This window comes from Mytilus californianus, unplaced genomic scaffold (genome assembly GCF_021869535.1).
Source record: "Mytilus californianus isolate M0D057914Y unplaced genomic scaffold, xbMytCali1.0.p SCAF_9, whole genome shotgun sequence".
In the NCBI taxonomy this organism is placed as follows: Eukaryota; Metazoa; Mollusca; class Bivalvia; order Mytilida; family Mytilidae; genus Mytilus; species Mytilus californianus.
Genome location: NW_026262745.1, coordinates 24,131,410 through 24,144,636, shown reverse-complemented (window position 1 = coordinate 24,144,636; position 13,227 = coordinate 24,131,410). Strand labels below are relative to the sequence as shown.

The 13,227-nt window shown below is 33.0% G+C and overlaps 1 protein-coding gene across 1 annotated transcript in view; it reads right to left on the bottom strand.

Annotated features, from left to right (window-relative positions):
• Positions 1 to 1,618: 1,618 nt before the first annotated feature.
• The window catches only part of LOC127715545 (uncharacterized), a 135,771-nt gene continuing 124,162 nt past the window's right edge, over positions 1,619 to 13,227 (bottom strand). Inside the window, exons 4-5 of the mRNA XM_052221634.1 lie at positions 4,839 to 4,944; positions 1,619 to 1,785 (exon numbers count right to left, since the gene is read on the bottom strand). Of these exons, the coding sequence (XP_052077594.1) occupies positions 1,749 to 1,785; positions 4,839 to 4,944 (143 nt within the window). The 3' untranslated portion in view covers positions 1,619 to 1,748. The remainder of the gene's footprint in view (positions 1,786 to 4,838; positions 4,945 to 13,227) is intronic.

Below are 13,227 nucleotides of genomic sequence, written 5' to 3'. Positions count from 1 at the left end.
ATTTGGCCCTGTTCTGTTAGTCATGGTCTGTTGACTTTGGAACTTTTGCTAAGTTCAAATGTTAACGTTTGTAGTTATGTCAGTTTAAAAAAAGAGATGGGTGAAATACCAAAGGATGGTAAAAAAGTGATAAGTCGAAGAAAAACTGACAATGCCATGACAAAAAAGAAAAGCGACAGAAAAACGATCAGGTCCACAAAACAATCTATAGAAAACTTATGATTGAGCAACACGAACCTCATAAACTGGGGATGAATTCATGTGCTGTGGAAGAATAAGCAGTTCTGCTCCACATGTGACACCCGTCGTGTTGCTCATGCATGTGATAAGTCACAGTTGGTGATTTAACAATCGAGGAAAAGAAGACGGGATTGTGGTTACTAGAATTGGAACATATTCTTGGTCATCTGTGACACATATTTCATAACCGTCAACCAACACCCGTGATGTAAAACTTTCGAAGGGATGACTTCAACTTTTCCACTTGAAACCCTTGGGTCAATAGCTTCCTTGTTAGCAGCAACTTTCTATCAAGGAAATCATGATAGGAAACACGAGCTACGGAATATCTTTTCAACTGAGATATATACCCCATATGTAGGCGCTGCTTATATGTTGCTACATAGATATGGAAAGTTCACAACTGGAAAGCTGAATTCATCCGTTGTGTCATAAAGTTTTGTTTTCGACCGACCCTCAATGTCAAGTTTAAGATGCAAGTCAAGATATGAGGCAGACGGTGGTATTCTTTATTTCAAGTTCGATGGGACAGAAGCGTTTAACGAAGTCACCAGACTCTTAATTGCTAGGATTTAGTTAGAGATCATCTACAAATGTATATAACGGAAAGTGACGTTAAAGGATAATGTTTAAGCAGACTTGCTTATGGTAAGTCAGTGAAATTTGGTATGCAGTCGCATTAGCATTGTCACAACTCATTTCTATGGAGATTATTTGGCCCCATTCCCTCAGTCACGGTCTGGGATTTTGAAACTTTCGCAGACTTTACATGTTCAAGTGATTATAAGTCATATTTCCATGGAGATTCTTTGGCCCGTAGCCTTCATTCATAGACTTTGGAATTTTTCGACGAAAAAACACTAAAAGTTTTAAAATATCCTGACTCATCCTCTCCAAAACATTCCAATAAACATGTACCAATTGCAACAGTAAGAGACAAATGAAAATTCATGGTAGTTTGAAAATGTTTTTGTTCGAATACAAATTAGACATTCACTTTACAATTAACTTAAGTTCAGTTCGTTTTTAATTTCGTCTTCTTACTTTTAAATCATTTTTACAGGTAGAAATGTTACAAATGATCTTCATTACAATCGTTTCAAGAAATATAAATCTTTGGTATTGAATTTGTAATGTATTTCATTTTAAATATCGTGTATAAAAAAAAGTATAAAAACATATAATAGACTAACAAACATCTGCATTAACACACCAATTTCCTCCAAAAAATATATACATTAAGACATAACAAAAGACAACCACCGACGAGGTTCTTAACTTGGAACTGGCGCATGAATTGGTTAAGGGTCAAACTAGTGACTTCAACTTTAAAATCGTTTATCCTCTTGTATTGGGTGCATAGATGTTTTCACAACTTATCACAAAATTCTTTTCAGAAATTATCAACAGAATAAGTAGGATGTTTATATACTACTTTATATTTATTTACTGTCACACAGAAACCATGTCGATAACCCTTCGTACTCTTTAATGACTTGCTTGGTCATTCAACTAAAATCCAACTTTGATCTGGGGTCTGTTAACCTGAAATCATATCAAACATCTTTTCTATAGCTTATAGTAAATAAATGTTGCATAATAGAAGCACAGGTTAAAACATTTAGCACACCGTTTAATTCTATTATAGTTAGTTCTATCAAAATGTTTACTATGTTATGAGTACTTTCCACCTATCTGTGGAAAGACCTTTTGCTTTTGTTTTGATTATTGTATTTTTCAACATGTCGACAAGATATGTAGTATATAATATCGAACAGTTATTGCACAATTGAAATCGACCTGTTCAACCGAACACTTTTCCATATAGAAGTTATCTCTCTGTTTGCTGTTATTTTTTTATTGCTCGCATCAGAAACCATTTAAGATATCGCATGATTTTTTTCCTACAAAATGTTCGTTACTTCTTCGGGTTATTCTGTTCAATTTGGACAGACACAGTCCGGTTACATGTAATAAGAGATTTTTCCCTTTTAGTGTTTGAAATGAGTGGTGTTACTGAAAAACTGTATTTCATAGAACCCTATAGAGTCTCTTGATATCAGGTCGTTGGTCGTTAAAAAAGTTATTGGCATAAGTCTTTTTGTCAAACTGTAATTTCGACTTGATGATACGTTAATACATTTTGGTGGAATTGCTCAAGTGTTTTTTCCACTTAAATATTCAAAATAAGGTATTTGTAGGATAACTATATTATAGACCTGGGATCTTTTGCTTTGAGATACATAACCTTTGACAATGAAATTGAGGTCAAAGTTAGTCAAAGGTCAATTTGAAGTTATAGATTTTGACCGTTGCTATATCTACATACAGCTGGTGCATGATAAAGCCATAAGGTTTTTTGCATAAGGGTGGTTGACATGACCTTAAAAAGGTCGTGTGCTAGCCGGAAGTTACCATGTTTGCTCTAATTTCATGTCAAAGTACTTAGAAATCATATTATTTTAAATTGTGTATGAAGTGACATTTGTACACCGAAAGTAGCCAATTATCTCGCTTATTTCAAAAGGAAATAGTCTTCGGGCACCCCAGCGTCATCCACACACAAAAACTTAGCTGACCACCTGTATCTGTATCTGTATAAGGAATTCCCTCCTTCAAAGGAGCACTTCTTTTCAGAATCGGTTTAAAAGATCACTATATATATTTACAGGACTATATTTACAGTGGTCTTGGGTATACAAAAAAGTAAAAATAACGCCCATGGGGTGAATGTTGGCTACATTCAATGGCCCTTTCGTTTGCCGACGGCAGAGCTTTCAAAAGTTCATTTCTTTTGGTATGTAAGGCATAGCAGAGTTTCCTATTTATATACTCTACTTTGAAGCAATTGTCAGTACATTTGCATCTACAGTCACATGCGCATAATAATCTATTTCGGTCTAAAATAAGCTGTTTATTTATTACTAAGCTGGTTAGGTTAAAGCATTTAGCACAGTTTTTAATGCTACGAAGAAAGCAGTCTAATTAATGCAGGTATGGTATACGAGTATCATTCAGAGATTTACAATCTAGAAGAAAATGTTCAACAGTTTCTGAATTTTCATTGCAAGAAGACAAGTTGAATCTATTGTATTTTGGTTAAATGCTGCCTTATTGCTTTGCAGATAATAAGTTCCTGTTACAGTTTTAATTTTGGTTGTAGGCGGCTAATATCTTGTGTAGAGGTACCAACACTTGCAAGACATGGATGAATATTGTGCCATAGAATATTATTTGCAGATAAATTGCGAAGAGATCTGTATAAAGATACTTTTGTCCTGAGTTGTTCATGTCAGACGTTGTCCACTGCCTTCTTAATGTTTGCTTTCCATCGGTATCTACTGACCGGGTTCTGTATAAGTTCATGAGCTGAGGGTAAATTGTATTGTGCCAGTAAGCAACGTATTTAAGAGAACCAGGTTTTGGAGTTAAAACCAGATATCGAGAGTTGTCTTTCAGCAAGATCTTTTTCTACGGATGAATCCATACCACAAATCGTGTTGTATATGTTTAGAGCTGCTTTGTGTATAATGCCTTGGAGAGGAATAACTCCAGCTATAGTATAAATAGCTGCATCCGCAGTGTTGTTGGGAAGCGACAAGATCTGTTTGATTGATTTTCGATAGAATACTTCTAGTGGCTCTAAGTGTTTATTGTCTGGAAGTAGATATAGCCAATAGTGCTGAAAGTGGTATTAACCACCAACAATAACTCAATCAATCAATCAACGGGAAATATATAGAAATCATGTATTTTTTTTAATGAGTGTAATGTAAGATATCATATGACACCGGTAGAGGCATTTTGTTCATCGGAAGTAGCCATGCAATTATTTCGCTTATTTCAAAGGGAAATATAACTCAAATAATTCAAGCCCTTACCGTCTCCGATTCTCGCCGCCTCCAAGGAGTTAATAGAGTGATCGTAGTGAACGGAATATAACGACTGGATTATTCGGGTTAAGGGAAATACATATAAACCATATATTTTTTGAATTACAAATTTATATGTTTTTATAATCTGCTTATATATCTTCTTATACCGTTTCTTTGTAAAAGGGGTTCTTTTTAGTAAATAAAAGACGGTTTTGCATATCTGTTTTAAAGTTTATCTAACCCTTAATTATCACCATATGAAGTGAAAAGACCTTCTGTAGTTTTCTGTGTTTATTGGGAGTTATAAAATTATATAATTAACGGATTCCTGATATTGGTATTGACGGTCCAGTTATCGTTTAAACATAACGGCAATGCAGATAATCATACATAATTCACGTAGTTATGCATTTATGACATACGTCTGGCAGTTTGCCACGGTAAAAATTATCTATTATCTATTTTTTAAAAAGCAAATCTTCCAGTTTCAATATTAAGAACCTTTCGTTTTACTTCCATTTAAATGTTTGAAATGAATGATGAACAAGAAAGTCTATATAAAATAGTTTTTATTTTCCCCTGGAAACTGATTTGAGTCTCCAATTTATTTTCAACAATATCTGTAAAGAATCATCTTTAAAAAAGAGGTTGCCACGGTTTAAAAAGTGGAAATAGTCAAAAGCTGTCAACGCGAAGGACATGTATATGCTTTTCTATACTTACGTTAATAACCGTTCCTGGAGTACGACATATTTTTGGAATAGTGAACACTGACATGTCTTTATTCCTTGTTTGACATCATATATACCAACTGATTCCATTGTCTGCACTGTAATGAACAAAATTCCTCTTAGTTTTTCATGAAACACTGATCCTGTTACCTGTTTCTGTTATTGTTGTTAAATTTTTTCAAGACAATAGGCAATCACTTTGAAATTTACCATAAGAGTCAAAAGGATGCTTGTACTTAACGTCTTGTCTTTCAGAATCTCTTACCTTTGGCGATTTTGTATAGGTGCATATAGTTTCAACTTTGTGCAATCTAGGATATTTATAGTATCTTACAGCTTGACTATAGATAATAGAGAATAATGGGCAAAAAGTATAAAGAAAAGAGAAAAACGACCTAAAAAATACAGAAGACCCCCACCCAGACCCTCATACATTGGTATAAGTGGCGTGTAGAGAACAATAAAAAAACTTTAAGCGATTAAGGTTAACTCCAGGAATATCTCCAACACATATTTTTTAAAAAGAAAATTATATATTCCATATATAAAAACATATATACAAGCTTAGCTTGATGAAATGTTTCTGCGTGTCAGTTTCAAAATTGAAGTCATTTCGTTTCCATTGATTTTGTTTATCCAGTTATTATTGTATTGTTGATTTCATGGTAAAATTTAATCAAAGTACTGAAGTACTGAACATCGGATGACCGCAGGTTCTTGTGGATGGTCAAAAGCACATGTCACAGAAACAGATCACATCTCTATACCTGAAACTGAGGTTAATTTACAGAGATTTTTTTTTTCTTATACAAGTTCGTGCTTGGATGATGAATAAATGACAGGAAATTCAACCTCACCGTAATAACTATTATAATGTAGTGATACAAATCAGTATACCTTAGACTATTATACTAATATAATAATAGTTCCAAAGAATACACTGGTTTGTTGTTATATATTATGTTAATATTACGGTTGCATGTATATATAATTTTCATCTATTTGTATATCATACTATTCTACTATTGTTATAGTGTAATGCAAGTGCATGGTGGACACTCTTCTGTAAAAAAAATCAAAGTCTTAAAGGCTGTAAAAGCAATTGCTGCCATGTTAATGTTTTGTGGACTTTTATTTTTCATCCATATATATAAGAATTAAACCTGACAGGACAGGAGTGTTGACTAGTGAGAAGCAAGACGGTTTTAACTTTATATCAATATAAGACTTTAGCAGGAAATCATTTTAAATATGTTTTATATTTCACAAGGAGACAACATGTTATGGATTATCCCCTGGTAGTGTTTGTAACTGGGCAATAATTTCCTTTATTGATTTAATTTTAACCATTTTCATAATTAATTTAAATTAACCATTCAGTTAAAACATTTCAACTTTCCAGACGCAAATGTTGAAAAACGGGACAGAAATAAAATATCTTACAAGACATAAACATGTAAAAAATAAATATATATTTCAGCTTACTAAAAATATTTTCATAATGTTACTTTGACGTCATTTCTTAAAACTAAGTCCCAAACATAATTGCTCAGTTGACATGTGTCATCCTCATGCGATACGAGATAACTATAATTCTGATGCAATCCCGAAAAGGGGGGTCATCACAAACAAACATGACATTAAATTGTCATTATACGAACTAGAACAAACAGCTCTATGTTGCTTTGATATTTATCAATTTTCAGGAAACATGTGAAATAAATTTCAGGTCCATTTCATTATAGTGCCTAACAAGATTGTGTGAGGTAGACGAAATTGACCTTAAAACGATCGTATTGTCTTTTGATGTCCAAAAATAGGCAGATCGGACATATAAGGACTTTATCTAATGACTACATAAATTTGGGATTTATTATTATTATAATATTCTAATGAAACTGAAAATTGTATTTTTTTTTTAGGATAAACAACAATTTTACCTGGCGTAGCCGTGCATAAATGTTATTCTGCATTTATCTTCGAAAAATGGCGTATTTAATGGAATAGAACGTTAATACAGTAAACTTTCTCTTTTTTTCTCCGCAATAGGCTATCAAAAATAATTTATCTAATGTGTATGTGGAAAATTATGTGAAAAGATAAAAAGTGGCAATTGTTACGTTTCATACCTTAAGTTTCATTCATCTGATTCTGACCAATGCTTATATACTAAATATCTATTTGTATGCCGCTATTATTGTTGTTGTTACCAATAATGTAAATCAATTGTATCTGATTTTATGCCCTTTATGGGCCCTGTAATTTGGGAAATAAAAAAAAAATCTATTCATTGATAAAACATAATATGGACTGGTCCAGTGTCCAGTTTGCAGGTCATTTAATTTTCTGTACACATTCATGCACGCTCTGATTTAATCAATATACTCGTACGAAAAAGCATGAACAGTTTGAAGGTAATCTAATAGACGTGTTAGGAAAGGGGTTTAAATACTGCGCTGATGTTAAATACCAATACCGATACAAGATTTAAGTGTGGACTTTCTCAAAATACAATTGCACTGAAAAGTATCCCGGCGTAGTATAGTTAAGCTTTGTGGTGTGTTTGATACAACATGAAGCGAACAGTTAACGTCGACTCTAAATTTTAAGACGTGCATTAGCCTTACGTAGATCTTCATACATTCATACATTAATTTGTATTTGTTTGATTTAAGAGTGCAAAACAAAACTTAACAAAAATATATGTAAGAGTCAAGAATGGGAATGACGGATTTTACGACCACAAGTCCAAATATATATATTAAGCGATATGATGATTAGAATATGTTGTTAAAATAGTTAAATAACTCAGTTTGTCTCTCCACAATATGTATGTCCTATTTCCGTTGCAAAATATAATTAGCATGCATTTTGTGTCCAGGGATACAGGGTCGCGTATATATATGTGTGGCTTAAACAAATCAGTACTAATCTGAACACATCGTTATATCTATATATAAAAAAGAAAATAAAAAGTGGACACAAGTGGATACAGTGCTATTTCTATATAAAACTTTAAGAAGCAGAGGGCTACAGTAGAAGGTTGTCTTGCTGCGCATCGTTTTAATGTTCAAGAAAACCACTTTCCATGAGCTATATGTGATTCGTATTGTCTACTACTTTCTGGGTATGAATGCAATGAATAGACAGCGGGACGAAAGAACGGACGGATGGAACAATTAACCCATCACTATATACCGTCCAATTTAGAAAGCGGAGTGTATAGTGAATCTAAGGCAAAACAAAATGAAGCAAATCGGAAAAAAAAATGCCCGACATATAATTTAGCAGACTTTGTTTTGAAAGATGTGAAAACGAATATTCTATTTTCAAAATAACCTCCTGACCCAAAGATAATAACATTAACTTCTCCATATGAAAGTTTAACGCCACTTTCAACAATATCTCAATTCAATCGTGGTGTTCTGTTTTGTTGGTGGAGGAAGCCGTGGTAACAAGAAGAAAAAAAACAACTTCCGACCCTTCACCGAAACGTAATTTTAATATGCTTGATAATTAATGTCCAAACGTTGTAATCTTTTGATACTTAATTCGATAACCTCTCTTTTCCGAAAAAACTAACTGATAAAAGTTGATAGAAGGAAAATGTCAGGGCGAAATTTTTTTTGTGAATAAGAATTAATTCATTTAACATTATGTAAAATTGTCAGCGACCTTTCTAGATAAAATAAAAATATAAAGATAATCAAATTGAAAACGCTTTTGTTTCAGTCTTTTTTTTTTAATTGTTAAGTACCCAAATTTCTAGTTTGGTTTATTTTTAGAATTTTTACGCTACTGTGTAACACATTTCTCTATTCTAGAAAATGATATAAAATAAGGAGATGCGGTATGATTGCCAAAATAGACAACAATCTACCAGAGACCAAACGACGTAAATGTTTGCAACTATAGATCACCGTATGACAGACCTCCAACACGGAGCAAAAACCATTCCCGCATATAGGTCCGAGTACACAGTTATTTCGTAGTGCATTTCTTTTAGACAATAAATGAAAATTAAAAAAATCCCACCTGCGCTTTCTCAATAATATTTTTACAGTGTGTTGTACTACTTTTGGGACAAATTATATCAAAATTATAGAAAACTTCATCGGCTCTAACTCAAAATATGGACAATTTTATGTTAAGGGGGTCTTGAAATCTTTTGACAGCTTCCGAAGTGCTAATTTTTAACCTTTTTCAGCTGGACCAAATCACTACTTTACTTTAAAATTCATGACCCAAATTTTTTTACAGTGTAATTTCATCCCCCTACTTGCTATTTGAGGCATAAAACATGGAGAAATAAATTTGGAAGGGGTATAAAAAAAACTGGCAAGTAACACACTGTCCACACTAGGGACTATATTTGTCCCCGACATGACAGTTATTTTTTAAATAAAATTCAAATAAACGATTGTTTTGAACAAAGTTTGATGTAGAGTAAAAAATCGGATTCGAATGTGATTTGATTCCTGTGTTTTTTTCTATTCATTTATTTTGATCACTTTGTAGATTTTCCTTGTAGTCGTTCAACAAAATAGTAAGAAATGGGGGAACAACGATCTTAAACTTAATCGATCCCTACTATGACACAATACAAGAATAATGTTCGTGTTGTTTTGCTGGATCCTCGTCCGTGTATTACGGAATAAATTGTTACTATTTTATTGTTTAAAAATCATCTCAGCATTATCAAACAAACCCATACAGGTAACTATAATGAATGATTATCTGTGCTTTTTGAGATGGTCCCCACAATAGCCTGTAGTGGTATTGGTATTTAACATCAGCGTCAAAATCGTATTGACTTTCCTAACACGTCTATTAATAACTTAATCCAATCAAATTGCATAAGATTCAATAACAATGTCAAGTCCACATCATAATGAGTAATAGAGGTAAACTGGGTAGGGAGAAAATGACAGATATTTCAAGTTAATATTTATGCAATTATAACGAATTAAAATTTGTCAACCAAAAGTTTTGCTACAATTTCAAAAATATGTCGTTCTGTATGGGTATAGTTTTCGGATCTTTCATTAGCGTATTTAAGGCTATAAAAAGTTTGGGCTTCAAAAGTTCACACAATTATTGACTTTATACAGAAAATTCGTCCTTGTAAAACATTTAATAGTTCACAAATGATACGCGATTTTAAAGTAAAATTATTTCTTAAAACACTGCAAAAAATTTCATTCATATTGATAAAGTGGTATCGTCATAAAGTGCGTTGAAATGAACAGTGGTATAGCAAACATCGAATTCCCTCACAAAATGTTATCACACACTACAGTAAGGGGAGTCAGTTAAGTTTGTCTATTTTTAGATACTATACAGGTAATCATTTGACTACGTATACAACCTGTGTGACCCTGTGTAGTGATTTTGATTTTACGATAAATTCATGAATGAACGATAATTTTATGAATGAACATGAGCACCTGACTTCTTTCTTAAACACCTATTAAACATATAAAACCGTATTTAATAAGGAGATAATTCAGTCAAATTTTCAGTACTAAATCAACAAATGAAATGATTCCATTTTTTGATGAAACATCGTACGAACGGAGAACGGAATCGCAGGTATAAAAATGCACTTTTTTCCCTTGTAATGACCGCGGATCTATAACTTTTATAGATCGGTTGAAATCCCAAAACTAATTTGCATAATGGAAATTTAGGCGATAGCAAAACATCGGAGTGACCTCAAGGTCATCCTCTGTAAAAATAAGCTGACTTGCATGTATGAAGTACAAGCGACATGAACCTTTATTGATTTATTCCGATATTTTTGGTGTAATTCACAACCAACTTAAGGATGTACACAAAACTCTGTCAATTATTGCCACTTTTATTATAATTTCGTGCATTAATTGTGCCACTTAGAGGTAAACAAGGGGTTTGTGAAAGGTCCGATTTACATGCACACACTTACTTCCATTGATATTAGCAGTGACCTGGTAAAGAATAGGTATACAGTCATTATCAGTAAAAGTCAAGTAACCGTCTCCAATACTGCCAAAAGGTATCTTAAAGATTGTTCCTGGTGTATGATCTGATCCAACTGTCGTCTTCATAACAACAGTTGCATTACCTGAAAGTATACTGCTATCTTAAGTATTTAATTCTCTAACCTAGAAAATAGTTTGTTAATATTATTTTTTTCAGTCTATTTATATCAATCGTAATAACTTGGTAAACATATACTAAACATCGAAGAGTGAATAGGATTAGCAGTCACCAAATCTACATATAAACTGAATAGATTTAAATGCATGTTCTGTACGTAAGCAGTATATCTGATCTAGATACGTACTTGGAACACAATTAAATGTAAATGGACCTTGCATTGCTAATTTTGTACACACTCCTTTCTCAACAACGTACTGCATCTTCTGAAAAAGTAAAGGAAATGTTTTCAAAATAAACGACAAGTTTTATAATTGTCAATTCATGAAAACTATCCAAAGTTTGAAATGAACTTATACTTCATGTAGAATGTGCGGACTAATATATTTGCATTCATTTTTGTACAATTTCGTTAAGAATTTTTGACAACATTTCAGTAAACGTAAAGTTTCTGATTTAATCCTTTCGCATGTTCAGGTGCCTTGTACAAGTCAGGAACATCTATAGTTGAAAATTTCCCATTCCGTCATTATTTGCGTTCGAAACTCTAAATCTATTGATGGTCTATGCATTTGAAAATGTCTTATGGTTAGACGAAGGTCATTTACTACCAATCTGTTATGAAAGGGAGCCTTATCACCAACTGTGACTTAACCTATGAAAGGAACAGGTGTCAGCAGTGGAACAGAAACAGCTGCACCTCCCGAAGTATCTGGGTTCACTCTGATTTTCGATGGGGTCGTGTTACTACTTTATTTTGTTTTTTGTGTAGTTTTATGTGGGCTGTAGTTTTTCCTTCTTTGGCATGTTTATTGCCCTGTCATGATTTTCGCTTTTTTTTTCAATACAGTAATCGGCGGGGGACATTTTAGCGCATTGAAAGGACATTTTAACGAGAAAAAAATCGGACGTTTTAGCGCCAAGGTATAGCCCATTTTAGTGCGATTTTAACCCATCTTACCGAAAAGTGAAATTACCAATGCCCATTTCAGCGAAAGTAATTTATGCATTGTAAAATAAGATCAAGATAGCACAATATAAAAATATAATGTCCATAAAAATACAGCACTTTAAAAAGTCTAAAAAGTTAACTCAAATGTTTAATTGTCAATTTATGTAACAATGAACGTACGTAACGGGCTCTTGATATATCTTGATATATCCCTTGTTCATAAAATTGCGATACTGTGGGGCTGTTCATTCTCTTCGTCTTGTATAGACCGAAGAGCAGATTCATTGATACGTCTTAGTTTGTGTTGTTGTTTGCAATTTGATGATAGTATTCAGAAAGCGAACATGGCTGGGTGACAACCATCACATGTCGCACTTTTATTTCCTCTATTTGTTTCAACAACATTTTATTTCCATGATTAATCAAATTGTAAATGCAACTTAATTTTAGATTTTTATTTTCTCCATGTCATTTAAAAGGTGATTCTCAAAACCATTTTCGATACGGCAAAATATAAATTAACCCAGCATAAATTAATGTTCGCGGTTATATTATGGTCACCCGTGATTTTCATCCAACCAGGTTAATTTTCGCTAAAATGGGCTATTGAAAATACATGTGAACGGATTAATTCGGCGCTAAAATGGGCTACTATGTCTGCGCTAAAACGTCTCCTGGTACTTTTAAATTTCGCTTAAATGTCCTGCGCCCACAATACTAGTAATCAAAGGCAAGTGAACTGAATAAAAATACTACGTGAAAAAAAAAACCACAAAAATATACATCTTTTTTGCCATTCTATTATGTTGCTCGAAAGAGTATTGATCAGTTGGATGTCGCTTTATTTATATTTTGCCGTATCGAAAATGGTTTTGAGAATCACCTTTTAAATGACATGGAGAAAATAAAAATCTAATCAAAATGAATGTTACTTTTTAAGCATTATACATGTTTACTAGTACTTAAATTTGTTTGATTTATATGTCTAACTATTAGAAATAAATATTATGTTGAATACAAAAGCAAATAACAATATGTATTTCTGATTTCGAATACATGTTGCTTTAGTTTAAGCTGTGGTCACACCTTACCGAATAGCTTGAACGGACGCCGAACGGATGAAAAAAAAAGTTTTCCGTTGACAAAATTTTCATTCGTTAGGTGTCCGTTGGTGTACTGACCAAATAAAACGGACGCGTAACGATTGCCTAACGGACACACACAGGATATGCAACGTACGAGAAACGGAAACGTACCGGACAGAACGGATGTCGAACGTACATCCAACGGA